This window comes from Callospermophilus lateralis, chromosome 4 (genome assembly GCF_048772815.1).
Source record: "Callospermophilus lateralis isolate mCalLat2 chromosome 4, mCalLat2.hap1, whole genome shotgun sequence".
Classification (NCBI taxonomy): Eukaryota; Metazoa; Chordata; class Mammalia; order Rodentia; family Sciuridae; genus Callospermophilus; species Callospermophilus lateralis.
Window position 1 is genome coordinate 123532578 of NC_135308.1, and position 24566 is coordinate 123557143.

A 24566-nucleotide genomic window follows, 5' to 3' on the forward strand; every position below is an offset into this window, starting at 1 on the left:
TTATGTCATTATGCTTGCTACTGCCCATTTATTAAGACCAAGCTCTTCAACCTGATAATTGAGGATTCAAACAGAGTAGCTGTTTTTGCATGTTTCCTGTGTCTTGGATGTGCCCTTTTATAGCTGCTTCCTCCATTCATCTGAGTAAACCCTCATCCTTCAATAGTTCACTTTAATGTCACCTCCTCTGTGAAGCCTTTCTGAACTAATTAATCATTTCCTCCTCTGTGTTTTGTAGCATCCATCATATTCTAATACAGTTTGCTATTTATCAGTCTTTATCTTCTATTCTTGAGATCTTTAAGGTTACGAACTAGGTTGTAGTCATATATTTATTCCCCTGTGTAGCACCATATCTGTAATACAACACGAATTTTATATATATATATATATATACATACACACTAGTTGTTGAATGTTCACCATAAATATGTTATTATCATATTATATATTATAATATGATAATTATTATATATCTTATATATAAAATGAGTAAATGAAATAATGGCTTTATGATGTTCATTATCAACTCTGCATACTTACTCTCATTTTCTTTATTTTTCCAAAATGCCTTTAAGCATTTCTCCAAAAATGCAAATGCAGTATTTTTTTGAAAAAAGTTGAAAACAAACTGATACATTTGATATTATTATAAGTAGGTAAATAAAAACACATATGAAACAACACTATCCTGTGTGTATGTTAAGGTGGTAGGTTACTGTTAACATTGAACTACTTTTATTTATTTTGTTGTTGTTGTTGTTATTATTATTATTACTGGTCTTAATATTGGTTATTGAATCCAGAGCACTTTACCACTGAGCTACAACCCCTTTTGTCCTTATTATTTTAATTTTGAGACAAGGTCTCTCTGAGCCTGGCCTGGAATTTGTGATCCTCTTCTCTCAGCCTCCAGATTTGCTGGTATTACAGGCACGTGCCACCATGCCTAGCTGGATCTCTTTCAAACAGATTTTGAGGTTATTTATTTTGTTTTATTGTGCTAATTTTTGAAAGTGGTAGATCACTGATCAGGATGACCTTAAAATTTGGAGTTAAGAGACAGATGGCAATATCAAGAATGCAATAATAAATGTTGGCAAGGATGTGGGGGAAAAAGTGCATTCATACATTATTGGTGCCAACACTCTGTAAAACACTATGGAGATTCCTGAAAAAATGAGGAATTGAACCACCTTATAACCCAGTAATTCCACTCCTCAATGTATACCCAAAAGATCTAAAACCAGCATGCTAAGGGATACAGTCACATCAGTGTTGTTAGCAGCACAATTCACAGTAGCCAAGCTATGGAACCAGACTAGGTATTACTCTACAGATGAATGGAAAAAGAAAATGTGATATACACACACAATGGAGTTTTACTCAGCAATAAAGAATGAAATTATGGCATTTGCCAATAAATGGATAGAACTTGTGACCATCAGGCTAAGTGAAATAAGCCAGTCCCCAAAAGTCAAAGGTTAAATATTTTCTTTGATATGTGGAAGCTAGACCAAAAAGGAAGGAAAAAAAAAGTAAAGGTGATAGGGGGTAGGATTCCATGAAATAGAAGAGAGGTCAGTGCAGGAGGAAGGGGATTGAGAGGGAGGGAGGAATGATAAGAAAAGAGAAGAATGGTGAAATGAATTTCACCAAACTTTCCTATGTACATATGTGAATATACCACAGTGAATCCCACTTTCATGTATATCCACAAGGCACTAATTTAAAAAAAAATACTATAAATAAATAGCAGAAAGATCAGTATATTAGAGGAAGGGGGATGGGGGAGGGTGAATGGAAGAGGAAAAGGAAGTACTGAGGAGTGAATTAGAGCAAATTTTATTCCATGCTTGTCTAATTCTGTTGCAAAGAACCTTAATATTATGTATAATTAAAAGGAACTAATAAAAAGTGAAAATATACACACACACACGCACACCATACCACACACTAAACTTCAAAGTTCCTTCAAGGGTCAGATCAAATTCTACCTCTTCCAATAAACTGTCCATAAATAATTCTATTTTATAGTATTGTGTTTCTGAAAATCCCTTTAGCACTTCTAGTCCGTGTGAGAAAACTATTATTTCACTCTCTGTGGCCAACTGTTTTGTTTTATCTCTTCTCTAACATTGGAGCTAGGATTTCTTTCCTTCATTTTTAGACTCTTAAAGTTCCTGATAAACAGTAGGTAATTAATCAATACTTGGTAGTTTTTGCACTGCTTGATTTTGATGATGATGAGGTTTGTAGCCCAGGACTGACAAGCTAAGATCATCTCTTATTTTATAGTGAAGCAGGTTTTTATAAAAAAATTAGTACCTTTACTCCTGGAAGCTCTTTGTAGTTCTGTTAAATTGGGCTTGCCTCTGGCTAGAATTTTCTTTTTTTCCTTCTCAATTTAAGTATTCTGTCTTCTATGCTTTGTGAGTGCTTCCAGTCCCTCTGCCCCGCCAAACTCTTTATGCATGTTAGCCTTTTTCTCTATTATGCACTACCATTTCTTCCCAGCAAGGTAGAAGATGTATGTTTTACTAATGACTTAACCCTACTAAAGCTAAAATCTGTTTATTGAAATTCTATTAACTAAAGATCGTAGACGGCACAACGAAAATGAAAAAAAAGAAAAGAAATTCTATTAACTAGGCAAAGGTTTGTTTTACCCAGAAAGAAGCATGAAACAATAGTTTATATATAATTTGTATCTCCTTTAACAAGTTTTCTCTTTGAAATTTAGTTTAGATTTCATCTTTAAGATCATATAGTCATTTATTTTATACCACTTAAAACTCATATCCATAGCAAATCAAAGATATACTTATTAAGTTTTAATATTGGTCAACATGTAATTATTGTTGCTAAATATTAAAAACTAAGATTCCAATAAAGCATCATTTTGCATTTGGTTTTAGATTAGAAATTTGAGTGACATGGATCAGGCAATTACTATTTGAAGAGCTGAATATTATTTTAACTTTAGAATGGAATCACACCTTTAATTGGTACTTTAGAAACCAAAGTATTCATTGGTCAAGTTGAAGTATCATTACCCATTTCATGATTTTCCTTCTAATTCTAATAAGAGATATTTTTAAGATGTATTTTAAAATTGAATGAGTAACTGGATTGGACAACCACTTAAAAATAACATTTGAATTTTCATTTTGGAATTGTTACATGTTTTTCCCTTATTGGCTAAGTCCAGGCTGTTTGTATAAGATCTTAATGTTGCTTTTTATGGGACTTAAAATAAACATTGTATACATCAATCATGGTAATTTAAAAAATTTAAATCATTGGGTCCAATTCTTCTTTCCTTAATTTGTCTGGAGTGAGGAAATAATTCAAGAAGAAATCCATACATGCCGTGTCATGTTTGTCACTTAACTCAGGCTAAGCTTGACCTTGTCACTGTGGCCTCCTGGGGTCTGGAACAGCCCTCTGGGTCTCAGAATTTGGTTTGGTTCTGTCATTATCAACTCTATGAAGGAGCATAGACTATTGCTGAGAAATTCTTAGAACAAAAGAAGACTGAAAAAAATTAGATAGATGGGCCATAGAAAATTAAAAATCTGAGCTACTAGAAAATAAGCCTTTCAGAAGAGAGTTGGCTAATTAATTAAATTATTACTTAAAAATACTAAATCATTGAGCAAGTAAAGATGAACAAAAAATGCTTCTTTTGAGCCAGACTAACTGTTCTTTCCTTAACCTATTCATCCTCTGCTTCCACTTCTTTAAGTTCAGGATTGGTGTACTCTCAGCTTGAAATTACAACTCACTCCTAAATAACATGCTGTTTATCTGCTATCTCAAAACTAGGAGGCTTCAGGAGTCAGTTCAGAATTAGGTCCAGCAATTTAAGCACTGGAGTCTTTAATCTCTGTAATGATACTCCTCAGGTCCCAACTATCTAGGGGCTATTTAGCCCTTATTATCTCCTGCAACTTCTTTTTCCTTTCCCTCCTCCATCAATGAAGGCGGGAGGCCAGGAAGACTAATGGAGCCAGCATATTTATTAACAAAACTCAAGGTATTTCTTTAAAGCCAACTTTCTTAAAACAAAAACAACAAAGAGGTATCTTCTCTTTACAGTTTATTTCTCACATAAAAATTTGATTTTATTAGAGCAAATACTAATAGGTCAAGTTGCAGAGAATAGAAGTCTTACGATTTTGTCTGTTTTCACTGCTTCATCATGATGGATTATTGATACTTATTGATTTCCACTTTATGTCCATTATTTCTGAATTCACATATACATTAACAGGTATTATACTTTGATGTCAATAGTGCCTTTTATCATGTGGTCTCCTGAATTTCTTTCAGAGACCAATGTGTGTAGTGGGAGTGAGTAGTAGGTAGAGAATGAGCTGTTTGTTCTGATGGGACTAGAAATAAATGATCTAAATGGCAAAATGTGTTTTTATATTGAACTTACCTAAGAAGGTTATTTATGGCTGGAATTATAATCTTGACCCAGTAGAATGCACAAAAAGCCTGCATCATATCATTTTCATATGTGTGCACTCTCCAGATTTGCTTTAACCACTGATAAATTCCCAGTCCACTGTTTCTGTCTCTTAAGGGCATATCGTAGTCCATTGATTTTATTTCATGTTTTGCTCAAATCATCCACCTTTGTTTTAAAGTACCTTAAGGGCAGTGTTTTATTTACTGAGTTCCTTTTAGATTTGAGTCTTACCATGTAAGACTGATGAGCATCATCAATTAAATGACACACTCTGTCCATGTTGTCTCTTAGTCTGTCATAAACATGAATCACCTATGATATTGTTCCATCTACTGTATTGCAGGAAAAACAGAGGTTTCTGACAGATGTTCTGCATGAAGTGATGCTGCTTGATGGTTTGGCCAGTTCCCATCCTGTATCCCAGGAAGTGCTACGGGCAACAGATATTGACAGGGTGTTTGACTGGATCGCATATAAAAAGGTGGGAATAGATAAGACCCAGGTGCCAATTGGATATTTCATTAGTTGGGTAGCCAAACTATTTCATGCTAGATGTATTATATATTTTTTCTTCTTCCTTGCAGATAGAAATGGATTGTGATTTAGTAAACACAGAGTCACTAGGTCCGTGTCATTTTATGAGTTAGGGCTTTCCTTGATAAATTAGGAAAATGGAGAAGAATGTTTGCCAAATAATGCACAGAAATATTGGTAGTATTAATGCCTAAATATATGGAGACTGAGTATGAAAATTGCTGTACAAATGGTTTTATGTAAATGTCAGTTTTTATTATTATTAATAAGAGAATTGACCTGTCTAGTGACAACATACCGTTCATCAATGCCCCTTAAATACTTATTTATTTTGATTAGGTGATGCAAATGGATATAGGCAGTGCCAAGACTCGTGCATTGCATACATATTACTTAAGGGATATTTTGGGAATTAAGCTTGATTCCTGAATAATATTGTGTAATAAATTAACTTTTGAAGACTAGACTTAGAATGCCTGAAATGAAATTTGGACCATTAACTAGATGTAAAATTAAGGCACTCTATATTTTTTACCACTATTACTTTGATTAGGATTTCCCCTCATATGTCTATCCCTGATATTCTAATTTTAAGATGAGGATGTGCATCTCTTTCTAGCTACTTAATAGTTAAAATACAGCTAAAATATGCTGTCATCTTTAGTGTAGACTGCATCTATTGGAATTTGCAATATTCTTTTATTGATTCAATAATGTTTTAAGGTTTTTGAAAAAATTACTATTTTTTTTGTATAAAATATGTTTGCATTTGATAACTAGAGGTAGAACAATAATTTACAAAAGTCCTTAGTATGGTGATTTGGATATTTGATTTTGTACTCTAATAATGACTGTCTCAATGATTATTCATTAGTGATATAGGTTATAATATACAAATTGTATTGTTAGAATATATCCTTTTAAGTCATGGATCATTGCATTAGTTCAAAGAGGGTATTTTTCACATTGTATAAAAATGTATATTTGAGAATAATTTTAGGTTAATACCACTGGAAATATAGTTCTTAGTGTATGTTACCAAGTGATTCTAGAATTCACCCATTTTCTTTTTTGAGTACGAGAGATTGAACTCAGGGGCATTTAAACACTGAGCCACACCTCAAGCCCTTTTTTATATTTCACTTAGAGACAGAGTCTCACTGAGTTGCTTAGCACCTCGCTGTTGCTGAACTTGTGTTCTTCCTGCTTCAGCCTCCCCAGCTGCTGGGATTACAAATGTGAGCTACTGTGCCCACCCATCCATTTTCAATTTAGACTTCTTAATAAAAAAATTTATTTTTCTAAACAGGCTTGTCAGAGTCTAATTTAAATAAAATAGCCTGCATATGTTTAAAAGGTACAATATGCTATTTTTGGACATGTTTACACAGAGAAAATACCTCCACAATCAAGTTAGACACATGTCCACCACTATGAAATGTTTTTCTCTTGCCCTTTTTAATCCTTCCTCCTGTCTCTCCTCCTTTAATCTTTTTTACTATAATTGGTTGTCATTTTCTCAAACTTTATATAAATGAAGTCATAAAATGTTTATTCTTTTTTATTTTCCTATTTTCACTAAGCATGATTATTTCAAGATACATGCATGTTGTAGAATATATAGGTATAAAACATTTTGTTTATTTATTCACTTAGACATTTGAGTTGTTCCAGTTTTTGGCTATTGCACGTGTTACTTCTGTGAACATGTATAAGTGCTTTTATGTGCCTTTGCTTTTATTTGCTGTTGATAAATACTTACAAGTAAGACATCCAGATCATCTGATGGATATGTTTAATTTTTGAAGACATTGCTGAACTGTTTTCCAAGGTAGTGTTAAAAAGTTACTATCACATATTCTAACTAAAAGTGAATCACAGTCCGGTTTCTCCATATCCTCATCTATAGCAACTGGGTATAATTGAGTCTTTCAATTTTAGATGATCTAGTGTTATCTCATTGTGGTCAGAATTACATATTTACCATGAGAAAAACTATTAAACTTTTTTATTTGTGTATAATAAAACATCAGTTTGAATCCTTTACCATTTTTAAAAAGAATTTAGTTATTTTGTATTGAGTTTTAACTATTCTTTATATATTCTGAGTGCATGTCCTTTATCTGTAGCTTTATGATTTGCAATTTTTTTCTCAATTTGTAATCTTCCTTTATTTTTATAACAATATCTTTCTAGAAGTAAAAGGTTTTAGTTTTCATGAAACCCTATATCATATTTCTTTAATTGGTATTCTAAATCATCATTGTATAATTCAAAGCCATGAAAATTTTTCTTTTTTTCTTCTCCTCTAAGTTTTATTGTACAAGGTTTACTTTTAGATCTAGGATAAATGTTGAATTAATATTTGTATACTGAGAAAGCGATTTAACCCTTGAAATATATTCTTTTGTTACCGAATTGCCTTTGTATACTTGTTGAGAATCAATGAATTATAGGTATGTGGGTTTATTTCTGGACTATTATTCTGTTCTATTGATATATTTGTTTATCTGGGGCTACAATATCACACAGTCTTGATTATTGTAGTTTTATAATGAATTATGAAATAAGGTAATGTTAGTGTTCTTTTTTTCTTATTATCTTTCTTCTAAAGTTGTTCAGTTATGTTTGGTCTACAACATTTTCACATGGAATAAATCTATCAGTTTCTATAGAAATTACACTGAAATTGCAGGAACTGAATTGTATTTATAAAATAATTTGGTGGAAATGACATCTTTATGTTTTCCTTTTTGTTGTACCAGGAATTGAACCCAGAAACACTTAACCATTAAGTCACATCCTCACTCCTTTCTATTTTGAGACAGGATTTCACAAAGTTGTGTAGGGTCTTGCTAAGTTGATGAGGCAGGCTTTGAGCTAGTGATCCTCCTGCCATTGGGATTATAGGCATATGCCACCATGCCTGGCAGAACTGACATCTTAATAATACTGATTTACTCATGAATAGTAGTTATCTCTCCATTCATTTAGATCCTCTATTTTCTTTCAGCATTGTAGTTTTTAGTGATTATTTACATATATATTACTTACTGATTTTATATATACATATGTATACATTAGATTTGTCCCTAAGTATTTCACAGTTTTAGCCTAATGCATGTAGCATTATTTTTAAGTTCCTATTTCTGATGATTTTTTTTTTTTGCTGCACTACATGGGAATAATTAATTTTTTTATTCATCTAGTACAATGTTAAAGTTATGAGAGCATATATCCTGTACTTTAACTGGTATGAATGTCACTAACTTTTATAAATTTCTTTTATAATGTTGAAAATATCTATTCCTACATTGTTAAGCATCCTAATCAGAAATGGATGTTAATTTAATCAGAATGATTTCTATATCTATCAAGAATTTTATGTGTATGTGTGTGTATATTTGTTTTTGTTTTAGTTTGTTAACATGGTGAATTATACTGATCGATTTTTGAATATTAGCCAATCCATGTGTTGCTGAGACAAATAACATTTAGCTATAAAGTATTATTCTTTTTATAAATTGTTGGATCCATTTGCTAAAACATATTAAGATAGTTTTCATTTTTGTTCATGAGGAATATTGGTGTGTAGTTTTCCTTCACATAACGTATTTCACTTTTTATTTCTGTAATGCTAACATCATACAACAGGAACTAATCTCATTTTCAGTTCTCTAGAAATAATTCTTTTATCTCTTTAAAAGTGTTTGGTAGAATTTAACAGTACATCAATGTAGACCAGGAATTTCCTTCATGAAAGCCATTTAACTAATAGTTTAATTTCATTAATGTATAGTAGGTCTTTCAGATTCTTCTTATTGTTATTATTATTATTATTTTATTTTATTTAGTGTACTGGAAATTGAAGCAGGGCCTTGCATGTTCTGGGCAAGTGCTCTACCACTGAGCTATACCCCCAGCCCTTAATTTATTCTTAAGTAATTTATTCTTATTTTAGGGATTTGACCCATTTCATTTCAGTTGTTCAATTTGTTGACATAAAACTGTACATAGTATATTCCCTTATTATCCCTTTAGTAGCCATACAGTCTTTAATGATGTAACCTCTTTCATTCTATTTGTAGTTTTTGTCTTATACCATTTCTTCCTGATTTATCTAGCTAGTAATTTATAAATATTATTGATCTTCTCAAAGAGCATGTTTTTGTGTCATTGATTTTTCCTCTCTTGTTTTCTATTTTATAGATTTCCCCTCTAATAATTATTTCCTTTTTCTATATACTTTAATTTTAACTTGTTCTTCTCTCCCTTTTTTTTTTCTGGTTTCTTAAGGTACAAGCTGAGGTCATTAATGTGAGATTTCTTTTTTTTCTATTCTAGTGCTGGGATTCATTCTATAAATTTTCTCCTAAATTCACTGCCTAGGGAATCTTCAGAAGTTTAATATTTTGAGTTTTCATTTTAATTCATTCAAGATACTTTGTAATTTCCTATTTAATGTTTTCCTTTGCCCCATGGGTTATTCTTAGTGTATTATCTACTTTCCAAATTGAATATTTTTCAGAGAAGTTTCTATTATTCGTTTTGTGGTCAGCAATTCACTGTATGAATTGAATCTTAAGATTTATCAAGGTTTGTTTTATGGCCCAGAAATTGGTATGGTAGTATGCACTTCAAAAGAACTATGTATTCTAACTGGTATTGGCTGGTGTGTTCTATAAATGCCAATTAGGCCAAGTCAGTTATGGAGCTGTTCAAGTCTTTCATATCCTTATTGATTTTCTGTCTGCGTGTTCATCACGGCTTCTTCTTCTTCTTTTTTTTTTATTTGGTTGGATTTTTACTAAGTATTTAATTTTTGAAGAATTATAAATGGTATTATATTTTAAATATTGTTGTCCACTTGTTCATTACTAGTGAAGAACAAATGTGGTAGATGCTAATTGTTTGTCTTATATCTTGCCATCTTGCTGAATCAGCTTATTCTAATGTTTTGGAGAGATTCTTTATGAATTTCTATATAGTCAATCATGCCATCTGTGAAGAGGGACACTATTATTTCTTTCTTGCAACATGAATTCATTAGTTTGCTTTTCTGGCCTTACTGCACTGACAAGAATGTCCAGTACTATGTAGAAAAAGAGTGATAAAAAGTATATCTTTGCCTCATTCCTCATCTTAGGGCAAAGCATTCATTCTTTTATCTTTAAAAAATTGTGAGCTGTTTACTTCTGTGGAAGCTCTTTTAAGTTGAGAAACATTCCTTCTTAGTCTTGGTTTTCTGCAAGTTTTTTAAGAATTTAAATCTTAAATGAGATTTACATTTTGTAAAATGCTTTTTAGCATTGATTGATATGATAATATAATTTTGCTTCCTGAACTTCTTTTTTTTTATTTTTATTGTTGGTTGTTCAAAACATTACATAGTTCTTGACATATCATGTTTCACACTTTGATTCAAGTGGGTTATGAACTCCCATTTTACCCCGTATACAGATTGCAGAATCGCATCAGTTACACATCCACTGATTTACATATTGCCATACTAGTGTCTGTTGCATCACGGCTTCTTGATGAGCATTCATTGTTTGGATTCACTCCTTTCATAGTACAAAATCAAACATCTGAAGATGTAGATAAAAATAGTGGTTCATTTGCCTGCTAATATATATAAAAGTTAATCTTGAAGTATGACTGGAAAAATGAAGATAGAACATTTAAGCTGAAATCTCAGGGGCTTTTTATTGATAACCTCAGTATCAGGTCTTAATATATACTCAGTGTCTTAGTCTAGTTCTTCAATTCAGCTTCACTCAGACTCTTCCTATCAGAAAGCTACTATGTGGGTAATATGTAATGATCAATTTAACTTACAGGTAAGATGGGTCCACTATGTCACCCTGGGATGTAAGAGAACTAATATAGTTGATTCTGTGGCCACAAATAATAATGGTTAACACTTATTGAATGTTAGACACTGTATCAAAATTTTATATTTATTATTTTATTTCTTATATGGAGCCTTATTACCACAATTTTCATTCTAAAGATAAACAATTTGAGTTATGGTCAACTCAGGTATGTTTCTCTGGAGATCTGGTTGCAGAGCCAACATTCTTTTTTTTCTTTTTTCTTTTTAAAGAGAGAGGTGAGAGAGAGAGAGACAGACAGAGAGAATTTTTTTTAAATATTTTTTTAAAGAGAGAGTGAGAGATGAGAGAGAGAGAGAGAGAGAGAGAGAGATTTTTTTTTTAATACTTATTTTTTAGTTCTTGGCGGACACAACATCCTTGTTTGTATGTGGTGCTGAGGTTCGAACCCGGGCCACACACATGCCAGGCGAGCGCGCTACCGCCTGAGCCACATCCCCAGCCCCAGAGCCAACATTCTTAATCACTATTCTATTTGATCAAAAAGCTTGGCTGGCACATTTGTTTCAAAATCATTTGATAAGCCTCTGCTTATTTTCTAGGCACTGTGTACTAAGTGCTAGGGATATGATGAAAAGACACAAAGGAGAGACAGCATACAAATAAATAAGTGCAGTAACACGTAATTATTTACAAGAAATATTTCCATTTTGAATGTAGAAACCTAACTGAAAGGATCTTAAGCAAAAAAACAAAAATTAACTTGTTAACTAACTGATAAACTGATGAGGTTCAGTATTACCTTTAGGAATGATCCAGTTAAATATTTTTGTAATATCACCAGAAATCTACCATTCATCAATTTTGTTGCACCCCCTTATTACTATCTGACTTAATTTCTAGATGACTTTTAGATATGGTCTCAAATTAGTTTAGGCTAATAGGATCTTGAACCTTTTGATCCCAATGAGCTCAGGGAAAAAGTAAATGGCCTCTTTCTGAAGAGAATCTATTGGTTTCCCCAAAGGGACATGATTTGTTTTCCCCAAAGGGACATGATTTGTTTTCCCCAAAGGAACATGATTTGTTTCAATTAGGTCATAGAAATCAATTAGGTAATAGAATACCTATATCCATAGGGAGAGAGTTTTCTGACTGGCCAACATGGGTCCTGAGCTCATCTTCTGTTGTAGGACAGTTAGTCAGGAAAACTGTTCTATAGAGGGCTCAGAAAAGGAATGCAATGATGGTTAAGTGGAACATCAAAGTTGACTGTAGTCATGGAAGAGTAAGGGTTTGGGGTAGTAGGCCAGCTGGGAGGATGGAAGGATAAGCCAGGTGAGAACTCTGAAGGCCTTTTCCTTTATACTGTGGAGTTTGCATTTTGTCCAGTGGGTCAAGAAGAGCCAAAGAGGATTTAAAATCAGGAAAAAAAATAATTAGAATATTTTTAAAGATGTAGTAGAGATGTCATTGATATGATAGAACTATAAAGAAAAGATGTATAGAGCCTGAAGTTGTAAAATGTAGAATATAGATATAAATATAGTAATATTGTAAGTAACACTTCATAAAAAACTACTGGCCACTTTTGTGCTCTCCTCTTTGGAGATTTGTTATTGGTCAACATTAACCTCTGCTGATAGTCAAACTCTAGTTGCATGTATGTTTTGTTAGCTTCATTTCTTGTAATTCTTCTCTTAATAATTATCCTAATTATTTCCATTTCTGTTTTTATTATTCTTTATTAATATTATTTTGTTACATTTTTAATAACTTTTTATATAAAGTGTTTAACAAGTTAACAGATTATAGGGAAATAAAGGTTAGGAACCAATAGATCAGAGACTGATTTTTATGGATTCAAATTTAAGAATTGAACATCTTTGAAGATATACCAAGTGATGTTCATTGTTGACAGTCCTAAAGCATATTAAAAAGAAAAAAATTTTTAAAATTACATACATAGTTTCAGAATGTGAAGAGAAAAATCTGAGAACTACTTTATTTAAAAATTTAGGTCTGGTAAAGTAATGAATTTGTTTTCAATTTGAATAGTCGATTGAAAATGATGATGCTTTTATCCTAAAAGTGCAATAGAAACAGGAAAATACTGTCCACAGACAGGAAGGACTGGAAAAGATGAATTGAGATGTCTCTTTGCTGTAAAAGCTCATGGGGAAATAAGAATCAATGACCCAATGACCTGGATGATCAAAGTGAGTGAATGCTCATTAAATTTGCATATGGTACCAGGGTGGAGAGGCTAGCTCCAAGCTTCAAGAGACAGCAAATTTCAAAATGGCTTCCTCATTTTAAAAAGGGTCCTTCAAAAATGAGAACACTTTCCAGCAATTCTTCTATCAAGCCTGGTATATTTTAGAGATTAAACAATATTAAGTAGCATCAAAGGAAATAATTGGCAAGTGGGGAAAAATCCACAAGGGTCATGGTGAGCGCACATTTTTTTGTTTGTTTGTTTTATAAAAGGAGGTCGTGATGGGAATTCTACTTGCAATGTTCTGTCAATATATTCTACCCCTAAAGCTTGGTAATCTTTGTAAGACTAACAGATAAATATGTAAAATTTCTATCATCCTTAGGAAGAAGACCAGCCATCCATTTGTTTCTATCATCTCAATCCACAGCATCACTAGTCAGGCCCTGGCTAATTCAGGGACAGACCACATGCTCACTCTGTATGCAGGACACCTTATTGCTGTAGGGAAAATGATTACACTTTCCTTCAAAAAAATGTAACCAAATAGTAGACATAAAACACATCAAATTAAAATAGTAATTATACTAATTATAACCATACCTGTAAATTATATACATATATATATGCACACATACATACATATATATATATGTATTAAACAATTACAATGGTCAAGGCATTTTACAAAATGCTTTTCAGTTATTACCATTTACTCCTTTTGGAGTACTTGAAATGTCTGCATTTTAAACCAGTTTTACTTAGGAGTAAACTGAGACTTCAGTAGTTAAGTGATTGCTACAGGGTTAGACATTTGGGAAGTAGACATGACAGGATTTGATGTTAAATCTATGCCCAAATCTGGGCTTTATCTATAAAACCTGTCACACACAAATATATCTCAAGGCAAATAATGATATGAGCTATCTCAGTTGATGGAAATTCTAGTTAATTCTCAGGCCTCTCTTGATCCTCTTAGCCTGTTGGTGGGGAATTCTTGTCTGGTCACAATATTTCCAGAATCTAACCTCTTCTCTCCACCACCACAGTTACTGTCCAAATTGGAATCACTATGTGGTGTTTCAGGAGTGTCTTGACAGTTCTCTCTGCCTCTAATGCTATTTCACTAAAGTGTGTGTATGTATATATATCCGCCCCCCACCCAACCAGGGCCTTACGTGTGTGCTAGGCAAGTGCTCTGCCACTAAGCTTTAATCCCCAACCTCTAAAGTTTATATTTTAATGAGGCTCACAGAGTCATCTTTTTAAAACCCAGTGAGGTTGTGCTGCTCCTTGGCTGAATACTCTACATCAACTGCTCACCAAAATAAGAAAGAATGGCAAAGTCTTTACAATGACTCACCAGGCCTCCCTGATCTCCAGCCCTGGAGACATCTGACATTCATTCTGCCCCTCACTCCTCTGAACTCATTACTTTGTCCTCCCTGATGGTGTCCCTGCTCTGCCAGCTCCCTTGTTTCCCCTGAACTCCATCAAACTCCTTTCTATACCAGGGCTTTTGACCTGGCTGCTCCCTCTATATGGAACGGTGCTACTCCAGATGGTGTTATGGGTCTAACTTGTTCTCCTAGAAACCTTTACTTAAATGTCATCTTCTTAAAGTGCCTACCCAAAATGGAATGGACTCCCTCACCCTTTCCTTGCTCTTTTATTCTGGTCTACTTATTATTTTGTGCCAAGCACTGATTAACTTCTCCTGTATTATACAATTATCCAATATTATATTTCCTCTGGTTTTGGCTTCCCACTTTCGTCATTTAACGTGAGCTTTATAAAAGGAGGGATCTAGATCTAGGTTTTTCACTGATACATTTGCAGTACCCATTATACTGCCTTTACATAGTGCTCAGTATTTGTTAAACTGTATTAAAGCAAACATTAGAACAATAAAAGCGAAACAGGATGGTGTTTCAGAGGGAAAGCTCCCATCTCTTTCTAGGAATTAGGAAAAAGAGCTGGCCCTTGAAAGAGCATTAGGAGTTTGAAATGTACTTCTGTGTGAATTCCACACAGAAGGGGGAGGAAAGATTGTATTATCCTACCTTTCTGTGTTCTAATGGCTTCTGTCACAGGTGGTCTGACACCCAGGGTTTCAAGGGACCCCTTCTGTCAGCCCAGCTCTTCTCCTTTGTCTTTACCCTCCTGTGCCAGGCACAGCCAGCCTCATATTCTGCAAGTCTTCCCAGCTCTTAGTCTTGTAAGCAGATTTGATGTCAAATCTGTCTCAGCCTTTGCTTTCTCTACTCATGGCCAGCTGCATACATACTACTAAGTGAATGGATTCAATAACCATTTTGATTTTGTGTCTCTTTGCCACATTTTGTTCATACTTTATCTACCTGAGATAGATAAATAGGAAGGAAGGAAGGAAGGAAGGAAGGGAGGGAGGGAGGGAGGGAGGGAGGAACTATGGCACTTGCAATCATTTCTGTAAACTTATTGGACTTTTAGCAGGTATATTAATGGCAATAATATTTAATAATAGTATCAATTGTTCTTTAAGGGTTGGTTTTGCCACTGAACATCCACTTATTATCTCCTTTAACATTCCATTCTTATAAGATATAAATGATGCAATCATCAATTCATGTCAGAATAAACAGAGGCCCAGGGATATGTTCAGGATCCTGGGTGTCGGAGCTGGGATTCACATCTCATTCTTTCTAATCACACTCTGTCCACTCTGCCAGGATATTTGCCTACTCTGCCATTGTTTAAATAGGAAATATGATTAGACTTACAATCTTATGACACATATACTAAATAAGGAATTTTCTATGAATATAAAAACTGCCATATTTTAAAATAAGTAGTATATTGGTTTGCAAATAAAAATGGAGGCTATAAAATCTGGGTAGTAATAATCACTGGTTAGAATCATCTCATTGAAAAAGCATGAAGAAGCTTAGGAGACTGAGAAAACTTAAGCAAACGAGAGAAAGAAAGGAGGAAGAGTAGAAGATTAATTTTTGAAATAGTTGGAGATAAAACCTGAAAGAAAGGGCTAAAGAACTTACATATGTCCACTCGGGAGGACAGAGGGATAAGAGGTGACTTAATAATTGGCTCTAATGTATAAATGGTCATTATAAGCCTGTTCACCACTTCTCTGTCAACATCAAGGTCAAAGTAAGATAAATGACTTCCAATTACAGTTAATATTAGAAAGAACTTCTTGACATTAAAGGTAATTAAACATTTCAATATGAACTGAGATTATAAAACCTTCATTCTTTGACACTATTTAAAAATAAAATAGAAAATCTACTCCCAAATTAGTAAATTAAATTGGAGGGATACCGCTCCCCCCATATTCATCCTGAATCTTGACTTCATTCCACATGATAGTTGAATAATATAAATACAGATGCAGAATTCATTAGAAATTAAGTTTACATTCACATATTTATATTTGTATCATTCAGTTTATTCTTTTGCTATGAATATAAGAGTATTAATGGTAAAAGAAGCAAACTACTTGGTTTTTAGGTAAAATTGGAAAATTCCAAGATGATTCTCATCTGTCAGTGAAGGGCCTACTGATTATCTGTGAAAAAAATCCTTAAAAGAATTTCCACATAAAACAACTTTTGTTACCAGTGAGTGTTGTTTTTGCCTTTGGATTTAAATCACTATTATACTGGACTACAGATGATTTTAATACATATGTTTCAAAAAAAATCTTTGTCCTCATAAAGAGAATGTACATGGTGGGAGGAGATAATTTTATTGACTTTTTTGTGTGATAAATTCCTTTACCACTTACTGGTAAATTATTAATTTGTACATTTTGCTGATGGAGGCAAGATTTCTTTTGCATATATTTGATTCATCACCTTTTGAAGGCTTTTTTAAATTTTATTTTCATACAAACCTTATTACTTAATACTTTAAAACAGGTATCTTTCTTTTGGATATTTGTATTTCTCCCCAGTAGTTGCTCCTCTTTGATTGAGCATTTGCATGATGAAACTGAATGATAAAGTCTGTATTTGATGAAGATAGGTGTCAGGATACTCAATAGTATAAGGAAAGGATTCTTCCCATTTAAAACTTTCTTGTTACTTCTTCCTGCCCCTCTGTGACACATTGTTTTATTGTTAACAAATGGTTTAGATAGCTGCTTTTGATTTCCTCCCTTGGGTATAGTTTTTATTCTACTTTGCCGAAATGCATAAGAAGGGGCAAGGTTGGCTCTGACTTTATTCTTCTGCTCTTTCTGTGCTGCCTTTGTGAAAGCCAAAGTGGTGATCACAGGGTATGAGTAAAAGCAGGGAATGAAGGGGTGGGAGAGAAAAATGCTGGGGAATGAAGTCGACCAAATTATGCAATGTACATGTATGAATATACACAAGGCATTCCAATTTTATATGTAATTATAATGCACCAACTAAAAATAAATTAAAAAAAAGTTTAAGGGCCAGAGCTGTGTAACTCTTAGCTTGCAGAACTTGACTATGTGAGCTTCTGCTTCTGCAGCTTTCTGAAATGCCTTCACAGCTGCAGCCCTTTTAGTTTTTCACCTAGGCAGAAAGCACAGTTCTAATGACTTTTGCAATGGTTCACCTCTGCTATACTTAATCAGTGCCATGATTGATAATTAGTTACCATTTGAATTGGTTTAAATGGAAGTATACACAGAGGATTTCATGTCTGTCTTTGCTCACCTTGCACCTCTGTATGACTGATTCCATCGGGCAAGGAGACAGGTACATTATAACCCAGAAAGGAATGAGCTTTAGTGACCTGTAGGAGGTTGTTCAGTCTGGAGGCTGTGATCTCAAATTGTTCTAAAAAAAAAAAAATTAGAGAAAAATAGCAATTGAAGGTAAAAACCCAAGAAAAGGTAGGAATCAGATAATGTATACCCCCTGGCACAGAGTTACACAAGGGAGATTGGAATGTTTTGAAGAGATTTTCCAAAATGATGGAAATCTGTAGTTGTTAGGAAAGGGCAAGGAAAGTTTAGGGATAAGTTAAGATAAACAAGCAAAGCAAGTTGGAACTAAGGGTTGATATGTTGGTAAATTGGAAGTTTAAGGAAGGAAAATGAGGACAGGCGTAAAACTTCTTCTTCTTCTTCTTCTTTTTTTTTTTTTTTGCAAAACAGTATTTGGAGAAATTCAGAATAAAGATATTCACAATATAAGCAGCTTCTGTAGTTTTAACAATGGAATAGATTGGAAGAGGTTGAACTGAATTAAATTTTCCTGTAAAACAGTCGTGAATCAGTCATGTTTTAGCATCTGGTGGGTGATTTTATAGGCATAACCACATGCAATTTTCAATCAACCACATAGATTACATTGATATAATTCTATATAAACATTTTTAAAAGTCCATGTGGTTACCAGTATTACTTCTAAAGTTCAAAAGGATTATCCCTCCCCAATTATTTTACCATTAGGAGCTCCTCTTATTAATCTTTTTATGGGGTTCCAAAGACTGTCTATTTTTATTATTAATAATTGTATTTATAAAGTATTGAGCAATTCACCTTTTTATTAACCAAAAACATTAGTCTTAATCAATGTTTCTACTTCAATTTCAGATTATGTTATTGCACAACGTAGATACAATTGTAGGCAAACAACAACAACAACAAAAAAAAAACACTTTCTGTTTGGCTCAAGCAGCTTTTTTTGAAGGTAAATATGCTATTTCCTTTAAAATGATGAGGATGTTTCTTGGACGCACTTTCAGAGATATTTTCATGGATTCTTCCAGGGGAGGCTAAACGCCATTTGATGGCCTACTGAGAAAATTATCTAGACTACATCTTTTCTACATCCCTTATCATTCATGCTATTTCAGATTTCCTGGCAGTACTGAAACCCAGTTGTTGAGTGTCTTTCAGCTTTTTTTTTTTTTTTTGGTTGCTTTTATATCAGTATTAGAAGGCTCGACTATGATTCCATACAACATATTATCCCCTTTAAAAACCAGACATTCAAAAACAAAAACAAAATAACTGAATCTGGCTTTTGTCTTAAGGGCATTTTCCCAAACAAGAGAATTTGAGCAGTTTTCAATATTCCACAGAGATAGGAAAAGAAGACAAATCTGAAGGTGAGAAGTTTAATGGGAAGCCCTCCCATAAAGCCTGGACCTTCAAGAGCTGCACCTTAGCACTTAGATAGCCTAGAAAGAAGCCTTCCTTCATTCTCAGGGGACCACGAAGGAACTGCCTGTTCCAAGCTTTTGCAGCAAGTGAAGAGCCAAAGAAAATGTCTCCTGAAAATTTGCAACTACAAGCAACTCTCACTTGGCGTCGGATCTCAAAAGAAAACTACTTTGGTACCCTGTAAACCTCAAGCCAAGATTTAATTTAAAATGGTTGTCCTGGATTAGAGGTGCCTTGAGACACCAGCTAGAAACAAAAACAAATCCTTTCTAGAAAAATCTACTTTCATATCACATCTCAAAAGATTTCCACAGATAAATGCCAAAGAACAAGAGCAATCTACCATCAAAAATAACCAATCACATGAGGAAATAATTTTCTGTGAAGATGCTAAAAGAAATAACAATTAAGAGCAGAATCAATCATGCATGTAATTAAGATATTGTATGAGTTACATAGAGAGAGTAGAAAATAATATATTAATAAGTTGAGGAAATGAAAAGAGGTTTTAAGCTATAAGTAACCTGTAAGCAGATCTAAAGAACAATTAATTAGGATTCCCAGAAATGAAAATCTAACAGCTACATTTAAAATATGGTAAATATAATAAATGGATTTATTACAGATTGGATAATTGTTAACTGTTCTGTTAACTAACCATACTCTACAGAGTGTAGCTGAAGGAGATGAAAATACATGAGAGATATAAAGATGATTAGGAGAGGAAAGAATAGGCAATACATGGACTCAAAACTTTATTTCTTTGTTTTCATCATCAAATTACTGTTCCTTAACAGTAGAGATGGAAGAGTTTTTTTTTTTTTTCTAAAATGGTGACATTGTTCTTAGAAACAGAGCTCTGAGTTTGATCTAAGCCTTTTATTTGTTTTATCATACAGCAATGAATTTTACCTATCAACAAAGCCCTGTTTTATTACCTTTTAGTACCAAGATAAAACAAGATTAAACAATGATAGTTATTTAAAAACTGTACAGTTCATGTTAATAGTAATAGTTATTATTTATTGGGTGTTCCCTATTCCTGGAGTTTTACCATGCATCATCCCATTTAAGCATTACATCAAGATAAAGCCTGGGGTAATTATATTTTTTGGTCCAAGCTATCATAGCTCATATGTAGCCAAACCATGATTTATATCTGGCTTACTTAAATCCAAATTCTGCCCTCTTGTTTGATTAATTGGTCATATAGCCAAATAGGTGTTGACTTTCACAGTAGAAAATATTATACATTCATCCAAATAATTTTGCCTTTCATCTGACCATTTATTTCTTTTCTCTTTTGAAACAACCTTCCGATATGATTTCTTTCTTGCTAAAGAAAACTAGCCTTAAAACTAAGAGTTCCTAAAGAGTCAGGATTAGAGATTTTAGTTTGCTTTGTTCTTCCTTCTCATCAATTCTTATTTTACTCTTTAGCGCTGTTCCTGTCTTACTGTCCTCTGCATCTGGCAGTTCTATTTCTGCTCTGAGTCAAATACACTAGACTGGTTAGTCCAGTAGCCTCAGAAAGATGCTATGCTAAGACCATCTTGGAACTGAAAGACCTTGAGTAGAGATGTACACTGGTTGGAGTAGACCTGAGTAGGATCAGCGGGTCTGAGAAGTGCACTAGGCTTCTACAGGATGCAAGACATCCAAAAGCCAACCTGTATGTGCAGTTTAGTTGTGTGCTGTCTCTCTGATGTCATTTTATAATACAGTATGTTTATCTTAGGTCATAAAAATATCTGGCCTAAAGTAGAGAATTTTTCGTATATATTCCCTTAGTAAGGACTGCAAGCCCAAGCAAAAGAGTGACCAAGGAATTCAATGTCTGTATTTTGCTGACATATTTCCAGTCCCACAATTTTAATATGAAATGTACAAACATTTGTTGCCATATTATTTTTCTTCTGGTAGAAAGTTTCCATCACAGCAGGAAACTTGTGACTAAATTGGAGTAATCAAAAGTATTTCAGTAGTTATATCCATTAAGAGTAAATGTAATAGTTTTAAGTTTTAATGTCTAAAAATTTTTCTTCCTGTTTGAATGAATGTGGTGATAGTGTAATGGAAAAGTTAGCATGTGTAAAGATAATTATGTCTGAAATAATAAACTCAGCTAACATTTATGTAACACGGTGTCCCAGACACTTTTGTATAAATTCACTATGTAAATTAAGTCATTTAATTCTTTCAGCAATCACATGATATATCCATATCCTTCCATCCATATCCTTCCATTCCATTTTACAGCTGTAGAAACCGAGGTAGTAAATCATCTAACACCACAAAGCTATTAAATGATGGAGTTAGTATTCAAATCCTGGCAGTTCTATTTCTGCTCTGAGTCAAATACACTAAACTGGTTAGTCTTTATTCATTTATTTTTAATGTGTAAAAGAGTGTATTGTACATAAAACATGAAGAAATAGTTTTTTTCTAGTAGAGTTCTTATATTTTATAAATTTTTTGTACATACATATTTGCCCTTTTAGAATCAAATATTTAAAATATTTAAAAACTAATTATCACTCAGTGAGGTGGCATGCAGAAAATGAGCAAAATTAGTACTTGTTTGAATGAACTCAGCAGTTGTTAACACTGTCCTCTAAATCCTTAGTGGTTTTAAGGTAAGGATGCAAATTTACTTTGCTATAGAAAACTAACAGCAGTGAATTTTGAGAAACTTTATTTTTATCTTAAATATTTAACAAGAAAAAGTAACTATGGTTCCATACCATTAAGCAAAGTTTTGCTTTATCAGATGTGTGTATTACTTTTTTTAAGAAGTCTTTAGTTTCAACTATTTGCATCTTTCCTGAAAAATGATGCAGAATGAAATATCTTTCACTGGTCCTAAATTATTTTCCTCAAGCATCAAGCGATATTTCTGGTTCCTGTGGCTCCTTAGACCATCCTGATGGAGAAATTAGGAGTGTTCAGAGCACGCCCCTCACCTCTGAGATGAAGGTTACAGAAGGCAACCAGCATACCTGCCTCTCAGCTCCCTTGTTGCTGTGGTTAGACAACCTGAAGTCTGACGGATCATTGATCTGCACCTTTATGGCATTTTTGTTCCTAATTCCACTCTTGTTTACTTTCAGCTAAATCTTTCACTATTTTCCACTTCTGCTTGAGAAAACATTTTTATAGCTTTGGGATCAAAAGTTTTTCATCACTTCATTTTAATGTCTCTTTTCAGTGACCCTGTTGCAGGTTGAAGCCATGATGTTGGTGGTAGAATACACAAGAAATTTGTGATGAGAGAAGTAGAATACTTTTATTTTTTCCCCAAGAAATATGGGCACAAGACAAGATCACCTTGTCCATTTTACATTAATTCCATGTTAAACCGTAAGAAAGTTATTTGACCTTTAATTGTTCTAAAATGAAAGGGTGCTAGATAATCACATATTAGGGTGCTTTATCTCTTCTGGCTTCTGGTAATGACAATGATCAATGTTACTCTTAGTGGTTGATGTTAAAAAAAAAAAATGAAGGAAAGGAAGAGGTAGACATTTGCTGCCACACGTAAGAATTAAAGGTTGGAAGAGTAATATTAGGACCTGTAATGTGGAGTTTTGCTTGGAAGGTGCTAACTGCTTCCTTATAGGTTCCAGCATATGAAAGGGCATTGCTTATTTAAATATGTGTCTTGAGAAGTTTGATTCTGTAAAGATGGAGCTTCTCCAAACATGATTGGTGGAATGTCATTTTCACTGTTTTCTTTCTTTCTTTCTTTCTTTTTTTTTTTGATTATTTTCTTCCCTATAACTCAGATATTGAAGCTTCAGATTTCATTGATTTAGCTTAATGGTGTCACCAAAAATTCTACTTTAAATGAAAAGATTAAACAATGAATTTTTAACATGGAGTTCATTCTGGTGAGATTGTGTTTGCTTGTCTTGATTTAATACAAAACCACAAAACTTTGGAGGATTCTCTCTGCTCATGATCCACCATTGTCAGAGCATTTGCCTTGTGATAAATGCCTTGCTGCTTCAGTTCTTTGGACAACATGTTTTTTGAGTTTTGAAACTCTCTAGGGACAGAACACATCTGTGCTTTGCCACTCTGAAAACCAAACTCAGAAGCTGGAGGCAAAAGCTTTCCTTCTGTTTTACAAGTGGGGGGTGGTGACAAACACTTCCCTCATTGAAGGACTTCCGGATGTGATTCTAATCTGCTCTCCATTACACTCTCCAACTCAGAAGACCAAATCCCAAACGGAAGTTATAACATCTGCCTTTCTGCAGGAAAAGTAAGGAAAGAAATAATCCATTTATCAATGAAACACTTGAAGAGACTAATTTATTTTCTTGAGAACAGCTGAAGGTGGTTTGTTGAAATTTTAATCTGGGCTTTTCATTCTTTCTGTAAACTTGCCCTGAAGTCAGAATAGCAGAAAGGGAGAGAGAAAAACCTTACTCAAGCAATTATTTCCCTTATCTTGCAAATATTGGTAGAGTAAAATAATTTCTTTAGTATTCAGAAAAGCAGTCATATCATATATGAATAAATCCAACAATGAAGATTAAAAGTGCCACTCAATTTATCAAGCCCATGCCCCAGGAAAGACACTTTTCTTCTTTGTCTCTCTCTGTATACATGGATGATAAAACAGATTTCAATGGGTCCATTTCCTTTGCGGATTAATTGCAGTGATCGAAACATTAGTTATGCTGGTATTCACTTTTAATACATATTTTATTTATTATGGATCTAGTAGGATGGTAAATTCAGTTTTATAGCATAGGGGAGTTTGAGGAGTGTAGCTTTATTCAGTATTGTTCTTGAACTCAGTGATGGTCCATCTGTGTAAATAATCTCATCAGCCTCTTGTGTGAGCCCATCCTTGAAGAGTTCCTCATGTGGATACTTAATGAAAAAATATACTACGCTTTTGTCCTTGTCAGTGGTGTCAGAACATATGAGAGGTTCCGCACAACTGCCAAATAAAGCTTCTGCTGTAAGAGGAAGCCCAGCAACATTTTGTCTGAATGAGTAAGCAGCTTTTGCATCCTAGTTTTCATAGAAAAAAGACAGTCCTGAGCACACATGAAGGACATAGTTATTTATGGTTATGTCTAGTGAATCTTGTTCATGTGGAAAGTATGCCTACACTTTTAGAGAACTGACCTCCAACTCTCAATTCTTCTTGACTTGAATTTCCTTAATTTTCCATGGAGTCTTCTTTTAGCACCTGTCCCCACTAATGCATTTATTCACCCCAAAAAAAGGTTATAGTAAGGCATATTTGATTCTGGAGTTTTCTGAAATAGAACAACAAGGTATGGATATTCACAATAATTACCCCACGGACACTGTGTGCTCTATATACTTCCTTTT

The 24566-nt window shown here is 33.6% G+C and overlaps 1 protein-coding gene across 1 annotated transcript in view; it reads left to right on the top strand.

Annotated features, from left to right (window-relative positions):
* The window catches only part of Trhde (thyrotropin releasing hormone degrading enzyme), a 382015-nt gene that overhangs the window by 226643 nt on the left and 130806 nt on the right, over nucleotides 1-24566 (top strand). The window contains exon 6 of the mRNA XM_076853121.1: nucleotides 4824-4961. Within this exon, the coding sequence (XP_076709236.1) occupies nucleotides 4824-4961 (138 nt within the window). The remainder of the gene's footprint in view (nucleotides 1-4823; nucleotides 4962-24566) is intronic.